At 51.0% G+C, this 17,675-nt stretch overlaps 1 protein-coding gene across 1 annotated transcript in view; it reads left to right on the top strand.

The window, feature by feature from the left end:
• The window catches only part of PIK3R5 (phosphoinositide-3-kinase regulatory subunit 5), a 104,395-nt gene that overhangs the window by 74,488 nt on the left and 12,232 nt on the right, over window positions 1-17,675 (top strand). The window contains exons 6-14 of the mRNA XM_050919244.1: window positions 5,218-5,287; window positions 7,596-7,770; window positions 8,599-8,752; window positions 10,279-10,362; window positions 12,424-13,165; window positions 13,724-13,877; window positions 14,448-14,573; window positions 15,218-15,346; window positions 16,811-16,904. Coding sequence (XP_050775201.1) covers window positions 5,218-5,287; window positions 7,596-7,770; window positions 8,599-8,752; window positions 10,279-10,362; window positions 12,424-13,165; window positions 13,724-13,877; window positions 14,448-14,573; window positions 15,218-15,346; window positions 16,811-16,904 — 1,728 coding nt within the window. The remainder of the gene's footprint in view (window positions 1-5,217; window positions 5,288-7,595; window positions 7,771-8,598; window positions 8,753-10,278; window positions 10,363-12,423; window positions 13,166-13,723; window positions 13,878-14,447; window positions 14,574-15,217; window positions 15,347-16,810; window positions 16,905-17,675) is intronic.

Raw genomic sequence — 17,675 nt, 5'->3', positions numbered from 1 at the left:
CAGCAAGGGGGCCTGGATACGTTTCACCAGTCCGAGGTCTCAGGCCCTCCCAAACAGGGTTTCCAGTGAAGCAGCCCAGTGGCTGGGATTGGCTCTGGTTTACATTATGGAGTCAGGTCGATGCAAGGCAGCTTACATCTGTTTACCTTAAATGGGCAACCAGCTCCAGTGGGTTCAGCCCCTCCTGGGTACCGCTGCAGTGGTAAACCCGGCCAAGCATTCCCCACCTTTCCAAGGGGTCTTCTTCAGCTCTTCCCTCTCATCTGCAAGGGCCTGGTCTCTGGAATGGCAAAGCCACATACAGCTGGGCTGCAATTCTGCAATTTCAGAACCAAGGATGGTTCAGAACTGGGTCCCATTTTATCCAGACCCCTAAAATGAGGGCGAGCAGATGGGAAACTGCTCTGGATTTGGCCCGAGAGAAACTGCGAAGGTCCCCAAAGAAAGCTGCCTGGCTCCGGCGTTCTTATCATGATCAATCCGCCTTGGCCCCTCTGCTGTGCACATCTCTGTGGCCAGGGTGTTTCCTGCACTGCCTGTAATGAGAACCAAACCCGACAGAGCAGGCTGCACTGGCCAGACCTGCTGGTCCCCATAATGGGCGCTGCTCCCATGAAAGCAAGTGATTGAGGACTCTGGAGGGATAAAAGGAAAAAGCATGAGGCCAGACAGTGACAGCTGGGAAACGGCACCAGCAAAACAGGGAAGTCTTCTGTAACTCCGTGCAGGCTGTTGGCCAGTTCCTGTTTTCTGCGGCGTGACGCTCAGTTGCGTGGGAGCAGTGATGGAATGCATGGCTCAATGCTAAATTCTGGCAAGGGAGGAAACTGCAGTATTCTCCAGGGAGCAGTGTGTTTTGGGAATGCCTTTTTCTGATTGACAGCCGGGCTGGGCTACATGTTCCTGTCTGGAGATGGTGTTATTCTGACCCCATTTAACGGCAGCACAAGTCCCAGTATCCTGTCGTGAAAGCCGTGGTGTTGGGATGGAGATTATGCTGATTTCTCAGGGCTACCTTTGTGTGGGGAGTGTGTAGGGGGACAAAGGCGTGCAGGAAGGCAGGACTTAGTGATAACCTCCTCCTCGAAATGATGAGTTCTGTTTTAAAATGTCAGTTTGACATGCCCTCCCCCACCAGTTGCCTCCTTCATCTTCTGGGCTCTGCCTCTTCCATGCTGCCAGCCAGATGAAAGCTGCCGAGTGGTGTGTGCAGTATCCAGAGGGTTAATGTTTCCCCCTCTGAACTGTACGGTGCTCACCAGGAAACTGGGTTTGCTGTGATGAGAAATCTAGTTTCTTTCATTCACAGGGGTCTCTCCTGCACCCTGGACTGGCAGGTGCGGGGGACATGGTGCCAGTGAGAGTCAGATTGCAGAATGAGGTTCAGACTGGGATGTTTGTCCTGCAGACCTGACCCCCAGGTTGTGGGAGATGTTGGGGAGGGTGGTTTGTGGGAAACATGGCAGTGTAATATGGAACAGGAGAAGGTGGTTGGAAATCAATTTCAGGTCTAGTCCCAGTCTTGATAAAAAGCCTCCCATCTGAACCAGGTTTGGGTGCACTTTGTCCTCTGGACTACTTTGTGCTGAAACCAGATGGGAACCTTCCAGTATCTGTAGTGTGGATGGGCCCTAGAAGTACCATGTGGCTGATCTGGTGATGCTATTGATGATGCTGTTCCTGAACTTCTGTGGAATCTCCCAGCCTCATCTCCGTGGTCCGTTATCGCTGTGACACCAGTTCAGGAAGCCTGTTTTAAACACAACTGCAAACCCCTGGAGATCCCCAGGAGCCTTCAGTGAATCCTGCTCTCATCATTACACTACTGATGCCCAAGAATAACTTGGCTGGGGGCTTAGAGCCAAATTGCTCTTTACACCCTACAAGAAGGCAGATGGTTCGACAGCCATGGAAACAGATAAAGCACAGGACAGTGCTGATGTGCCCCGATCGGGAGCTGGAAGGACCGCCTTCAGGGATCAGAGCCTCGTTCTCTCTCCATGGCACATCCGATCCTTGGCCTTTCCACTTTCAGTTTGCACCAGTAACAGTGATGGCTTTGTGGAGATGACATTTGTCCATTGGAAATCCAATCAAGACCTTATAGACTCATTCTGTTTTCCAGGCACTTCCGGAGCTGTTTGTGGTTCAGTATCACCAGATACTGTCCAAATGCTTCTGCTTTCCTGGGAATCTCTTATGAGGTCAAAGCCAAGAGATAAAGATTAACCAAGACAAAGCTGCTGTCAATATTTGCCAAGAGTACAATAAACCTTGGTATTGTCTGAGAGCCTGGGTGGTGGATTGTTCTGCAAAGCACGATCATTAAATGAATCGATGAACAAAACATCAGCTTGGATCGCACAGGCTGCCCCAGGAAATTGCACAGGAAGGCACCACTCAAACAGGGGACGCTGCTGCAAGGGCTTTCCGAGGCCCATGTCTGGTAGCTGATTAGTGTCCTGTCTGAAATGGATTTGATAAGTCTCAGCCCACTTCCCAGGAGCCACAAATCCAGATCGACAAAGCTGTCAGCATGCTTGAGGCTCATTGGGGGTGGCCGGGCATGAGCATGCCACATGGACTGAGTGCCCGTCTGGTGCTTCTGGTTCAGGGGGGAAGCTGTGTGGGAGAGGGGAAGCTTGCACGACTGCTGCCTGCACGGCAACTTGTTCTATGGACAAATAAAAAGCCTATTCCCAGTGCTGAGAACGCAGGCGGATAGGTGCTGAATTTGCTCATACAACCTGAGAAGACTTCAGAAGTCATGTTGGGGAAGGGGGGAATCGGATGCAGGTAAGAGAGAGAATTTTGTCCCCTCTCCTCCCCCCAGCACCTGGGACCCCTAGTTCCTAAAGTTACAGACACTGAATGAAATAAATGAGTGAAAATCATTGCAAAGTCTTCTCCGTCTAGTGAGGCCTCGTGGATGTCCTGGGGAAGCAAGTGGAAGCCGCAGGTAGTTGCTGGTTGTAGTTCAGTAGTGTGAATCTTATTGGTGTAGGAAAACTTTCCCTGCTTATTTTTCCCCATGACTGGTCCTATTAAAGCCAATGGGATTGCCTCACCGGAATGGACAACGTCCTGCCCACAGCAGTGGCCCATATCAGAGGTGTCAGAGACAGAACTGTACCCTGGTGTAAAGCCCCTTATTTTATCCTGGTTCCCTGCTGCTGATCAGCTGGTGCCCTGAAGCCTGGAGATCAAGAGCTCGTTTTCTTTAATTCTCCCTCTCCTGACTGTGGAGGTTGCTTTTGGGAATCATGTGCCCAAGTCCCTCCATGGTGCTTTAGAGACCTGGTGAACAGTGAAACCCACTGACCTTGGTACCTGACTGTTCTCCACCAGCCTAGAGACTGTTCTTGACACTGATATCCAGAGCTGCTCAGCACTGCTGGGCTGAATGTGGCTTCTCTGAACTGGTGTAGGCTAGAGCATAGACAGTGCAATGGGATGAAATTGATGAAATACATGATCATGTGATCCTGATGGCCTCGGCAGCTACCCGGCTGAGGCCACACAACTTACGCCTTAGCAGTGACTCACCTTCCTGGTCTCTGTCTGCTCAGCTGGAGGGGATCCTGGGGCACTGTAAATGAAGATTGGACAGAACAGTAGAAAACAGCACAGGGCACAGTCTGGCACTGGCAGAGGGATGTGACCTACTGGTTTTTCTCTGTTGTGTGCTTCTTGTACTCTCCTGCTCCCTGCCCCAGCTCTCCATCACATTCCTTTACTTTCTCTCGTTAGCTGAACGTCGTTTAGACTTGCCTTCAAATCTCCCTGGAGTTGCTCCGGCTTCATAGCCCCCTCCTCCCTGCATCTGCTTCCGGCTCTTCTGCTTGCCAACCAGTCTTTCAGATCTTGTGTCCTCGTCTTTTCCCAACGTGCCCTTGCACTCTGCTCCTGGGATTTCTCCCTCAGCCTCCTGCTTCTCACCTCCATCTCTCCTATCTCATACTCACCTCACACGCAACCCACTGCTCTGACTGCCATACGCCTCACACTTCTCCCCTCTGCTCTGTGTGAGCCCAGGCCGCCCAGAGGATTCCGGGGGCCTGGGGCCGTCGGCGGCAGGCGGCTCTGGTGGACCTCCCGCAGTCGTGCCTGCGGAGGGTCTGCTGGTCCCGCGGCTCCGGTGGAGCATCCGCAGGCACGCCTGCAGGAGGTCCACCGGAGTCGTGGGACTGGCAAGCAGCAGGGCGTCCCTCGCATGGCGAAATGTCTAGAGCCGGCCCTGTTCGGCAGCGAGGGGCCCTTCTGTTCTGGGACCCGCAGCGGGGGCCCCCCACCGGCGAATTACCACCGAAGCGGGATCAGCCGCCGAAGTGCAGCCCACTCTTTGGCCGTAATTTGTTGGCGGGGGGTCCCCGCCGCGGGTCTTCGGGGCACTTCGGCGGCGGGTCCCGGAATGGAAGGGCCCCCCGCCGCCGAATTACCGCCGAAGACCAGGTTGCACTTCGGCGGCAGGTCCCGCTTCGGCGGTAATTCGCTGGCGGGGGGGTCCTTCCGCCCCGGAGCGGAAGGACCCCCCCCGCCGGCGAAGACCGGGAGCGGAAGAAGCTCCGGGGCCCGGTCCCGCAAGGGTTTTCCGGGCCTCCCGGAGTGAGTGAAGGACCCTGCTCCAGGGACCCCAAAAAACTCGCATGGGGGCCCCTGCAGAGCATGGGGCCTGGGGCAAATTGCCCCTCTTGCCCCCTCCTCTGGGCACCCCTGGTGTGAGCTCCCCAACCTGCTCCATGCTTACGGTTGACCTTGTCTCCATCTCCTTTGGTTTCTATCCCATCGCTCCAGCCTCTTGCCCACATTCATCCTTGCTTGGTCCTGACCACCCCTCCATTCCCGCTCCATAGCTCTTGCACAGTTGAAGTAGGGCTGGTAACTCACCGCCAGCATGTCATCTCCTATCACTTCGCCATAGGCTTTGTTCTCACCCCCCCCACACACCTACCCAGGTACAGTCGGTTCCACTTGGAGAGTTGAGTGAGCCTCTGAATGCAAGTTACCTCTCAGGTCTTGTCTAGATGAGGACTGAAGATGTGACATTAGCATATGGTAGCTAATGCATTTTAAAAGATCAGGTGCCCTCCTGGTCTTTACCTCAGCCAGTTCAGCAAATGTTAAAGAGACAGCCTTGATGGCAGCAATTTACTGGCTTCTCTTGCTCCTGTGTGATCCAAGTTGCCATCAGTGAATTGCTTTTCTCTTTCCCCACAGGGATTTCGTACCAAAGGCTGGTGAGGGCGGAGCAGGGACTGTCCATGAAGAGCTGCCAGAGCTCCACCATGTGAGTGCTGCTATGGGGAGATGGGGGCAGCTTAGTGTGGTCTAGCAGCAGGTCTCCCTGGAACCACCACTGCTCTTTCCAAAGTGCTCATAATCAAGGGGCAGATGCCAAGCTAGGGCAAGCAGCCCCTGGAACGTCACCCTAGATGCAGCTGGGTATGAGTTCAGGGGGAGAAGGGGCAGTGGAGAACAGCACCGAACTAATGGTAAAGGCATAGGGATAAAGTAGAAATCACAGCATTCCCATAGTGACCGTCCTGGGCCCTCCCCACATCTGGTGTGTGCGTATGTGTTTGCTGACACCCCATGGTGGGAAATGCATGGTCTTGAGGAGAACAGGATGGGGAAAAGAAGGGGCTGATCCATGCCTCGTGCCCAGAGAATACTTGGTCCAATTTCCATGAGTTGGAGAGCAGAGAAAATCCAAGGTGACGTGCCTTAGCCAGAAGGGGTGCGGGGCAAAGGTTGGAGGGAGGGGAACAGCTTCATCCCATCCCAGGCAGGAAGTTTGACAGGGTTCATGCTTGATCAATAAAAGCACCGTCTCTTGACAAATAAAGAAGCCAGCACATAGCCAGGAGTATGTGACTGAGACAGAGGAGGAAGGTGGGGCACTTATCTGGGCCTTCGATCCCTTTCTCCCTTTGCTATCACCCTCATCTGTAAATATGGAAGTGTGAACATGGAGCTGATCTCTCTCTAGCCTGCTATTAGCAACCACTGCTGGCTCATGTGCCCCTGCTGTGCGCATTTTTTATTTCAGGCTTGTCGGTATGCAAGTTGGACTGCTTTAAATATACCAGTGTGGTTAAAATGGTACAACAACACATCTCCCAGTGAGGATGCAGTGATAAAAGCATAAAGGTGTTTTATACTAGGCTAGCTATCCCTTTATGGGAAAGGAACTAAGTTATACTGATATTTGGTGTGTTAATACCAGTGTACCCACGCTAGCAGTTGTACCAGTATAACTATGTAGGTAAAAAAAAAAAATCATACCCCATAACCCACATATTTCTACCAGTACAAAATCTGTGTATAGACTAGGCCTGGGCATTATACAAAGCTTGTGCCCATTACCTGAGACTGTGGGCCTATTGAGGCCCTGGTCCTGCAAACCCTGCAGCATGTGCTCAGCTTTAAGCAAGTCCTGTTGATTACACCGGGACTGCTCACCTGGTTAAAGTTAATCACCTGCTTAAGCACCTTGCTGCACCAGGGCCTTAGCAATTAATATGCAACTAGAGGCTGCTGTTAGTATGGAGAAGAAACTCCATTGCTGTGCTTAAGGAGTGCCTCTATTCCCCACCGCTCTGCTTCAGACTGTGTGCTGTGTCCTGGAGGTTAGCAACCTCCGCCTCCGGTGAAATAGCTGGGAGTCCAGTTCCGAAGGCAGGGGCTTTCCTCTGAGACCATCCACCCCAGGTATTTAAATCTAGGGACTCTTAGTTTGAGCACCTTGGTCAATCTCTGCAGCAGCAACTGCACATTGGGAGAGAGATAGGTCTTGTATGGTCTATACCCTCTCATGCCCTGGATACGTTCAGTCACACCTGGAAGCTAGCAAGGATCTGGTGCATCTGCCAAGATCTCATGTGGATCCGGTAGCCAGCCCCATTAACCAAGATGCTCTCCCAAGTGCAAGTTTTGTTTTTCTTCTCTTACTCCATTGTCCTTTCTGTCCTTCCCCCGTCGTGTGTGATCTGTCTCATTTAGACTGCAGGCTGTTTGCGGAAGGGACCTGGTGTCTGTCTGATGAAAGGGCCGTAGCACTGTGTGCAATCACAACGGTCTAGATTTAGGCCACTGTCAACATACACTTCCTGCTCCGTGCCCAGCCTGTGCTTTGGTAAAACAGCCTGTGGCCTGGCACAGTTGGCAGTTTGTGCTGATGGGAAGCCCAGGGACCAGAGTGCTGGGGCCCATCTGCCAAGCACTGACAGAGCAAAGCTGGTCTATAGATGCCATTGCTGACAGTGCATAAGGGTGCAGGGTGGGGGGAGCTCGGCAGTGCTGTGCGTGTACAGTAAACTGGGATAATGAGGTGAAGGGCTTCTCTCAGGCTCGTGTTCCTGTAACTTGGAAGGATTTCACCATCTGATAGGTGGAATAGTTTGGAATTGATCAAATGCCACACAAAGCTCCCAAGTTCCTCTGCTCCTCAGGTCTCGCTAACAGTGCAACTATTATTTATGATATCTATTCCCATGTCAGGGTTCAGTTTGCAAAGTGCTGTTTAATTAACCCTGAAGCTGCAGTGGGTTGATTTTATTTTACGCTCACGAACCACCATCTCGTGTTGCCTTTAGCACGGTTCTGCTGCTCAACCCCTCTGAGGTTCAGAGCGAATATCTGTCTGTCGCCAAGAAGATGAGCACCATGGAGCACACCCAGCACAGCACCTTCGTCATGCTAATTGGACACATCTACCAGGCCACTTTTGGGACCAAGTGCGATTTGGGCAGCTTACAGAACATCTTGAAGGTAGAGTGAGTCCTACATTCTGCTTGGAGGCCTTTGAACGAGAGCAGTTCTATCCCCGATGCACAGGGTGATTTTTTTCTGTGCTGTTAAGCGGTGGTCTCCATCCCAGAGATGGCTGCATTTCCATGCTGACCCTTGTGCAATTCACGGATCAGTTTGGTTGCACAGTGCTTCTGGGGATGCTGCATGAATGTAAATTGTCTCGTGAGTTGCAAGAGGGAGGTGAGATCTCGCAGCAGTTCAATTCAGAAGGTAGAAACAACTTTTCATGCCCATTATTTTACAGTGAAACAATGGGAAACAGTGATGAATAGAGCTGGTTGAGTTGTCATTCAAAATTTAAAACCAAACAGAACACGGTTTCAGCAATGATTTCTCAAGGAAAAAAGTGTGTTGTTGTACTTTTTTTGTTAAATTTATAATGAAACATTTAAAAGTATTTTTTGAAACTTTTTTGTGGTTGGGGGGAAGTCCCACTTTTTTCTCACTACTTTAGTTCTTTGCCCTGCCCTGCCCTGCCTTTTCATTTTTTTAACCCACTGGAAAAAAGGGGTCAGAAGGCAAAAAAGGAGGGAGGGAAGAGAAGAGATCTAAAATTCAAAGTTAACAAAAATTCCCATTTTCTTTTTTTTTAAATAGTTTAAATTTCCCCTCCAAACAAAAAAAAATGGATTTATTTGAATGAAATTAAGACATTTTCCCCAAAAAATTTTCATGGGGGATTCACTTACCTCTGCCCAGGAGTATTTCTGGAAGAAATGAGTGATGCTTCATGGAGAGACACCCACACGTTGACAAGCTGTCTCTGAATCTCTGTGCTCTCTTTAGTCCAAGACCTTAGAAGAGCTCTCAGAGATCCATTCTCACACCACAGAAGCTCAGGAGCTGGCAGTCGTTACCAGCGACCCTGTCGCAGCCAGGGAACAGCTGAAGTCCATGCTGCAGGACATTGCGGCTGAATCAGGCTTTCCTAATATCACAGGTATGAGAGTGAGTGGGGTTGTTCTCATTTAGGGGGAGGCAACCTATGGCACAGGTGCCAAAGGCGGCACGCGAGCTGATTTTTCAGTGGCACTCACACTGCCCAGGTCCTGGCCACTGGTCCAGGGACGCTGCATTTTAATTTAGTTTTAAATGAATCTTTTTAAACATTTAGAAAACCTTATTTACTTTACATACAACAATAGTTTAGTTATATATTATAGACTTATAGAAAGAGACCTTCTGAAAACGTTAGAATGTATTACTGGCACACGAAACCTTAAATTAGAGTGAATAAATGAAGACTCGGCACACCACTTCTGAAAGGTTGCTGACCCCTGTTCTAATTTATACAATGTTCTACTTTTCTTTCTCTAGCCTGGTCTGTCATATACATTAGCTGCTCTGTTTTGAGAGATAAGGAGTGAATGCTATGAAGCATGAAATCCTTGATTGGACTACGTTTCAAAAGCAGAACAAAAAATCTGTTCTGGCTCACTCCCTCATGATGAGCTGGTCCTTGGGGCTTTCTTCTTGGTTGTTTCTTTTTCTGCTCCAGAATCTCAACTTTTATTAAAAAAAAAAAGTCTCTAACCCTTATGGTTAGGAAGAAAACTTTCATAACACAAACCGATTGTAACAGTGACCCCTGCCTGGGTCTGCAGACAGCCTGAAATTATAGCTCTGAGAGCTCTGAACTGCCCCACTCATGCCTAGCATGGATCGCTTTAGATGTCAATGTTCTGAACCTTTTTTGCTGCTGCTGAAAGCTCTCTCACAAGGAGAATGCCTGACTGTATGGTGAAGGTCTGCGTGATCGGCTGTGAGCAATGGCTCGTTGTGATGTCATGCCAGAGTGTGGTGTGGGTTGTGGGCGGAGTTTGCGAGTTCCATTCCAACCTGATCTCTGGACCCAGCAAGGCAGAGGGGCGGAATGGAGCACAAAGCAGCATCTTAGCCCCATTGAGGGGGGACAGAGCCCAAGGAGCCCCCTCAGCTGAGTTTGGCAGAGGCTGTTTTGTTTAACATGTGCACCGTCTGTGGTGAGAAGATTCTCATGTTGCTGTCCTACGTAGGTGGAGCTCACTTTGTGGGAGGAGCTAGTGAGAATTCACTGCTTCCTCCTCTCCCCACATTCATCCCTGGCTGTTAGAGTGAATCGCTGGTGGCATCACTTGCTGGAGAGGAGTGGGGGATGGGGCCCACAAGTGGAAGAGGGGCCTTGATGTTGGAACTTTTCACTTCAGTCAACGCTTGCCTGTGCTGACTTAAACTGGCCCTGAATAAATTTAGGCTGGAAATGAAAGATGGTTTCTAACCATCAGAGGAGAGAGGTTCTGTAATGGCCCTTCCAATGGGAGGGGAGGCGAACAATCTAAATGGTTTTGAGATGAAGCTAGATAAATGAATATGAATTGGATTATGATATGGAGGGGCCTGCAATAGCAAGGGACTGGATTCAGTCAGAGAGGAGATGCCTTCTCACTGTATGGTCCTAACTTGCCACTTTCTCTTCTCTCTTCTCAGGGGTGGCCCAGTCACATAAACTCCACAATGTCCCCATCCCTGTTGCTCGATGCTACACTTACAGCTGGGACAAGGATAATTTCGGTAAGGCTAAAACTCACCTACAGTGGATTGCCAGCTTGACTGAGGAAGAACTCCCCTGCCTCCCACGGCACTGGCATGCAAAGAGAGCTGTATCGTGTTTGACTTCCTCAGAAGCACGGGGCCAGTGGCAGAGGCAGTATCCTAGACCAGAGAGGCTCTCAAGCCCCGATCTTGCAAACACGCACGTGCTTAATTTGAAATGTGTTGAAGTCATTGGTGCTCCTCGCAGGATTCAAGTTAAGCATGTATGTGGGTGTTTGCAGAACTGAGACCTGGCCCTGTGCTGATCTGGGACCCTCCTGTGTTCCTAGAATGTGGATAATGTGAAGAGAAATAATGGCCCTTGATGTTGAAAATATACGTTATTGGAACCTACCTAGTACTTGGATGGAACGTTCTCTGCGACAGGGTCTGCCTTTCGGTTCTGTCTCTGTACAGTGCCCAGTACAATGGGGACCTGGTCCGTGACGGGGGTCCTAGGTACGACCACTATACAGAGAATTAATAATAATACAACTATAATAGGGTGGTGTGCCCCTTTAAGAGTCGGGGAGCTTGTGGCCAGCTGCGGAGAGGTCAGGGATTACCGTAAAGTGCTGAAAGGGCTCAGTTGAGGAGGGAGCCTGCAGGAAGGAAGTTGGCTCCTGACAGGTCCCGGAGTAGTGGGGAGAGACACAAGGGGAAAGGCCCCTGGGTCCCTGCCACCTGCTTGGGTCTGGGAAATAACTCTGTGTCACTTGGTGAGTTTTGTGTTCAAGTGACTAAACCACAGCACAACGCAAGAGTCTGAAAGAGGCCTGGGGCATGGCTTCAGCCCTTCCAGGCTGGACAGGCCAGCTGTCCTACAGCAACTTTGCCAAATTGTAGTGGCCCGCTTGGGGGTAAGTTTAGCTCCCTCGGCAGAAGGCTACACCGGAGGTGGAGGTGCAAGTCCCAGTTTGAGAACTCTTCTAAAAACAGATGTTCAGCCACCATAGCTGGAGCAGCAGGAGGGCTAGCCCTGCTGAGTCGGTGCCTGTGCTCTAGGAAGGGTACATACACAGAGTGATTAGCCCCTCGCCCTGCAGTGGCCATGCTCTGTTTTTAGCACACTAGCTCGATGAAAACTAGTGTGGGTATGTCCACCCGAGCTGGGAATGTCACCTCCAGCTCCAGTGTGGGCATACCCTTTGAGCACCAAAATACTGGGAGTTTCCATTGTCCTCAGGGTAGGGTCAAGTGAGCAGGGTGTTTTTGTGCCTGGCCTGGTAATTTCCTCCCCCCTCCTGCGCAGGGCAATTTTGCAAGCAAAGCTGCTACCTCTCTTTTACTCCCAATCCCTGCTTATGGCAAATCTCTGTGTTTCTGTGCAGTCAATGGCAGCAGGCCCCAAAAAGCTACATCAATTCTGTCGCTCTGAAAAACTGTTGGTCCACCTTCTCCTCCCCTGTTTCATTCTTCTCACTGAGTACATTTTTGTCAGGGAGCCAGTCACCTGTAGGTGGCATTATCACTTTCCGACCTGGCTGGTTATCTTGAATAGTATTAAAATACATTTTAATGAGGTGTGGGTGTAAGTAGTAGAACTAGTTGACAATCCAAGTTAAAAGGAAGCGAAACAAATGTTAGTTTACTTTTGTGTTTGAAAACAAACAAAACAAAAACTTCCATTTGAAAGAAAACTGACTTTTGTTTCAAACTTTTTTTGCATAACAAATGTTATTGAAATCAAACAGTTTTCATGAAAGTGTTCAGATTTTGACAAAACTGCTTCCCTCCGCCCCCCCCCCACTCCCCCCCCACACACCAAAAACGCTTTTTTGGTCAGAAAACATTGACAACGTCTGACAAGTCAACTTCTGGACACAAGTACATTTGGTATTAATGTGGGATGGCTCAGAAAGGAAGGGATGAAAGTTCCACCACTGGGGTCATATGAGGCTGGACAAAGTACTGGAGAACAACACTGTAGAGGATAGTTCTTCACTGGCTCTAGGGTGAACGGGCTGAGAGGCCTGATATACCTCTCCCATCTCCCATGTTGTGGTGCTTAGGCTTCTGTGCTGGCTCTGATTCTTTCAGATATCCTCAGAGACATACTTGACAAGGAGTGCGATGTTCTCAAGCCGGTGCTCTTGGAGGATGAGGAGGAAGAGGAGACAGAAACAGATGGCTGCTCTCCACAAAGAGACTCACTCCTTTCCTCCATTTCGGCAGTTTCCAAGGACTCTGTATACTCGGAGTTATCAGAGGAGGCGTCGAAGCATTCGCGGATGTCTCTCTTCACCACTTCCAAGGACTCCATTTCGGAGCTGTCGGTGGTCTCCAGAAGGTCCTTGAAGTCCTTTGTGTCTAGCCTCAAGGACTGCATGGACAGTGGCTATGTCGAAGACAGCGACGAAAGCTCTCTCGATCTGGTGGGGAGGCCAGACCTGAAAGAGGAGATAACTGTTCACAAGCAGAGGCAGAGACTGGCCAGCAAAATCTGCAAGCTGTTCAAGAGCAAAAGCCATCTGGTCTTGCGGAGAGACGTAAGGGACTATCCCGACACTGGTTTGCTCTCCCTGCCTCTGCGCCGGGCCGAGAGCCTGTGCAACCCGGAGGCCAAGCACCGTATCCCAGCGCGCTCCCGGAGGGCTCTTTCCTTGCCCCAGCACGTGCTGAGTCAGCGGCTCCCGCAGCCCCATGCAACGCCGAACGTGTGCATCCAGCGCAGGCCCTTCCTGAGCTACGACGAGGACACCAAGATCTCCACGCTGCGCGTCGTGGTCTTTGGGTCAGACCGCATCTCAGGGAAAGTGGCCCGGGCATACAGGAACCTTAGGTGAGTGGGATGGCGCCAGAGGAACCTGGCTCCCATTCCTTGTGTGCATTTACCCAGCCCTCCCACCGCACGTCACTTTACGGAGTCCAAGGGCCAGGCCTCTGATGGTGTCAATGGATGTAGCTCTGTTAATATCCATGAAAGGTAGGTCCAGATCCCCTGGCTGTACTCCAGTGCAGACTGTGCTGTGAGGCAATGATGAGGGATTGGGGTCCCACTGTTAGCCTCCAGGACTGAGGCCTAGTGACGTTCCCTTCATCACACTCAGTGCTGTCCCTTCGTGGTGCACGCGGCAGTGCCTTGTACTGTGGTGTTGTGCAGATCTCCTCGTGTGATGCACTGTGTGAACATCTGACAGAAGGCCGGTCCCTGCCCCAGAGAGCTTATGAGCTAAGTAAAGAGTTGGGCTGCTTCTGCGCTGTTTCCTCACTCTGCACACAACTGTTTGTGTGTGGGTAGGGATCACGCGCGTGCCTTACATACCTGACACTAGCCACACCTCGTTCGTGCTAACACAATGGGCTCTCTGCAGTTCTCTCCTTCCCTTCCCCGTTCTAGACTACAAGAAATTGATTGCCCGTTACTGACAAGGTACTTCAAGTTGCAGTTTTTCTACATCCCAGTGAAGAGGAGCTGCCTTACCTCATATGCACCACTGACACATCCTCCTCCTTCTCCAGGAGAGCCTCACCTGAGAGCCTCAGGACAAACGGTATGTGCTGTGCCTGCTGTCGGACCAGCTCCTAGTGTAGAGACCTGCCTGCATCTCACAAGCAGCGCCACACTTGGTCCTCACTGGTTCTCCTCATGGCTAACTCAGCAGAGAGGCCAAGTACTGAACAGGCCAAGGGCACCTGAGGCTGGCAGGGTTGGGGCAGGGAGGGAAGCTTTTCCTGTCCCTAGCTGTTCTGTAGGCAGCCTGCCTTCTCGATGGCCATTAGTGCAATATCTTCTGCCAGCTCAAAATCCACCCGCAGTAAGTGAAATAAGTGAAATAAACTGGTCTGTGAGGGTATGTCTACACCGCAACTGAACACCTGTGGCTGGCCCATGTCCGCTGACTTGGGCTCGGGCTACAGGGCTGTTTAACTGCTGAGCTCTGGGACCATCCCGCCTCCCGAGGTCCCAGAATCTGGGCTCCAACCTGAGCCTGAACGTCTACGCCACAGTTAAACAGCCCAATAGCCTGAGCCCCATGCACCACAATCAGCTGACGTGGGCCAGCTGCAGGTGTTTGTTTGCAATGTAGACATCCCCTGAGTGACTGTCTGTCTGGTTTCAGGAGTCCAGCTCAGCTGGGGCACAAAGCAGCACCAACGACATCTCCCACTACATTGGGATGTTGGACCCATGGTACGAACGCAATGTTTTCGGGCTGATTAACTTGCCCACGGATGTCCTGTGTCAGGTATGTCCGGGAGCTCAGGAGGAAATGAGCTTGGCTTTGGGTCATTACTCCACTGTCCCTTTCCGGGTGTTGACATGGGGCGAGGGTGGGGGGGTGTCTCTTCCCTTCATCTGGAGTATCGACCATCAGCTGGGCCAATGGTCTGCTCCAGGATGGGTCTAGTTTTGAGCTGTCCTGTGAGATCCAGGTTGGGAGTCAGCTTGAGGCTCTCCTGGGGGTGAACATTGCCAGCCTCTGGGGAGCGGTTGGTTCCAGCCTGACCCACCCTGTTGCTCTGCCTCTTCTGTGAGTCTGTTCACAGGATAATGCACAGGAGACTGTGCATTAGGAGACTAACTGGCCAATAGGGAGACATTGGGGGAAACTCTGGGTCGCAAATTGTGTTCTTGCTGTTACTTCCCACATTGGTCATCCCCTGGGCGCCATTCTCAGCGGAGAGGCCAAGGAGGCTGACCTGGTCCCAGCAAGGTGGGGTGGAGGTATGTCTGGGGGGGAACTCGCCCAGCCGCTGCATCTGCTCAAAGGGTTTTAGTCTCCAGGGCTGCGACTCTAGCACCTTTCCCCAGCACCGACGACCTCCCAGCCCTTTGCTGAACAGCAGGTACAGAGCGGGTTTTCATTTCACCTCCTTGTGCCTATGCCAGCAATCTGCCAAACCCGAGGTGGAGCCTACAGAGGAGTCCAGGGAGCAGCTGCCCATCTTGGCTGACATGGTGCTTTACTACTGCCGGTTCGCCGCTCGCCCGGTGCTGCTGCAGCTCTACCAGACAGAGGTATGCAGGACTGGGCCTTTCCATCCCACCTTGCACTGGGCTTTGTGAGAACTTCTGTCTTTACATAGGTCAACTAAGGACTCCAGTACCATCCTCTGCGAGGCAAAGGTTTCCTCAGGACTGATACGTCCATGATGCTCAAGGGTTTGGCCAGTTTCTCCCCGCACCTATGCTTCCAGGGGCGTGTGCAGGAATTTAAATTTGAATGCTTTTGGAGGGGCACGTTAAACACACACAAATGAAAGGTTCATGTGACCTGCCCCGCCTCCCCACACACTGTTTCTCGGGACGCCTCTGGCAGGATGCCCAGCAGTGAGGAGGCATCAGCAGCTCCCCCTGCAGGAGGAACTCTCCATTCCCTCCAACCCCAGCAAGGAGGAAGCAGCCAGGCAGCTGGCTGCAGGGTCCTTGCCCCCACCCCTACAGCTGCAGCCTGCTGCTTCTCCTTCCCTGTTGCGGGAGTCCCAGCGCTGCTGCCTGCTCTGCAGATGCCCACTGAGTTGAGTCAGGGGCTGGAGGCAGAGGCAATGCGTGGGACTCCAGCAGCAGGGAAGCAGAAGCTGCAGCTGTAGGGGTGTGGGGAGGAGGAGCTCAGCCAGCAGCCGCCCTGTTGCTTCCTCCCTCACCGGGCTTCAGGAACACACAGAGATTTGGGGGGGCAGAGGTGCCCCTGCTCGCACCCCCCTTGTGCATGCCCCTGTGTGCTTCCATTAGTCAAGTCCATCTCCTTCTGCTTTATCACCATGGTAGAGCCTGGTATACAATTGCCCCTTCCTGCATTAGCTAATGGCTCATGATGGACTGATGCCCCTGCTGATCCTGGTGATAGAGCTGGTGTAGGAGGCTTCTGGGTGATAAAGCTATTTCAGGAGCACCTGTTAACCAACAGCGACCTCCAGAGAAACTGAGTTGCTGCCATTGTAGAATGCAGTGGTTCTCAGATCCCTGGGGATGGCTTGAAGCATAGTTCAGATCACACCATAAAGTCTCCAACCTCCCCACTGCTCTCTCCCGATATCCTGGTCCCTAAGAGAGGATGGATGTCCCGTGAACAACTTCTCAGCTAACTTGTCTTCCTTTCCCCATATATATGTGGCTCTTACCAGTGCTAACAATTACACACACGCTTTGCCTTCTGAAATCCCTGCCATGAGCCTGTTCCCCAAAGCCTGCTCTGTCCAACATGTAGAGATTGAGAGGAAGGTTCTTGTCATCCTGTGCTCTGATAACAAGGTGATGAGTGTGGGATGAATACATAGGTAGTAATGGTAGCAAGCATTTCTGAGAGTAGGAATGCTGCTATCAGGTTGCTGTGACTTGTCCTGCTAGGATTTTGTAGCTTGAGGGGTTCTCTCTCCTTGCACTGCTTCATTTGAAGGCATTATGCTATTAGGAATATGCCCGGCTCCCTCATTGTGCAGCGCATTCATTGCGCATCTCTCTCTTCTCCCCCTCCCCCAACAGCTAACCTTCACTGGTGGTGAGAAGACGACTGAGGTCTTCATTCACTCCCTCGAACTGGGCCACTCCGCTGCCACACGGGCCATCAGGGCGTCGGGTAGGTATCAGATCTGGACACACGTATTTCCTTGCTTTCCTAAAGTCTCATGCATTACAGGTTCTGTAGTGAAACAATGGCAGCTTTAGAAATTGGGGCACAAATAGATTTGATGGTGAACGCTTAATAACCAGCTCCTTAGGGGAGCTAGAAAAACCCAGATGAACTGCACAGAGAAATCGGATTCACATTTGGGTTGGATTGCAGGTGGCTGGGGAGAGTGTTTCTCCAATAAACTCTGTGGTCAGTGAGCTGGGATGTAGAAAGGGATTTTTACAAACCTGGAAACTAAAGCATCAAGAAACCTACATTTTCCCTTCTGTAACAGTCTTTACGATTTCTGTTTCTCAAAGAAGTTTTTTGTAACTTTCCCCTTGATCCAAAGTTAATTTATTTTAGCATAGCTAAAAACAGGTCCTTTCCCCTTCGTCAGGTCCTGGCACAGTACAGTGTCTTGGAAGCCAGCACTTCCTTTTTGTTTTTTTTTTTTTGGTCTTTACTCACAGTTTCTTTTTCTGTCTTGATACTTCAGTTATAAAATCTCTTGGTTATAGTCTCGTAAGACTTAATTAGGCAAAGGAAAGAAACGGATAGATTCATAGATCTTTTAAAACAGGAAATATTATTTAATAGAAAACAGCTACAACCACGGACACACACGCAAGCATCCACACAGCTTCAGTTCCAATTTTGTCTCACTTGTTTACCAGAGACCACATTCTGTTTGGAGCTCTGTGCAGCACACACAGACTCTAGTGGCTAAATTATATA

Source organism: Gopherus flavomarginatus, chromosome 12, assembly GCF_025201925.1.
Source record: "Gopherus flavomarginatus isolate rGopFla2 chromosome 12, rGopFla2.mat.asm, whole genome shotgun sequence".
Lineage (NCBI taxonomy): Eukaryota > Metazoa > Chordata > Testudines > Testudinidae > Gopherus > Gopherus flavomarginatus.
The sequence above is the reverse complement of the archived record's forward strand: the minus strand, read 5'-3'. Positions and strand labels throughout refer to the sequence as shown.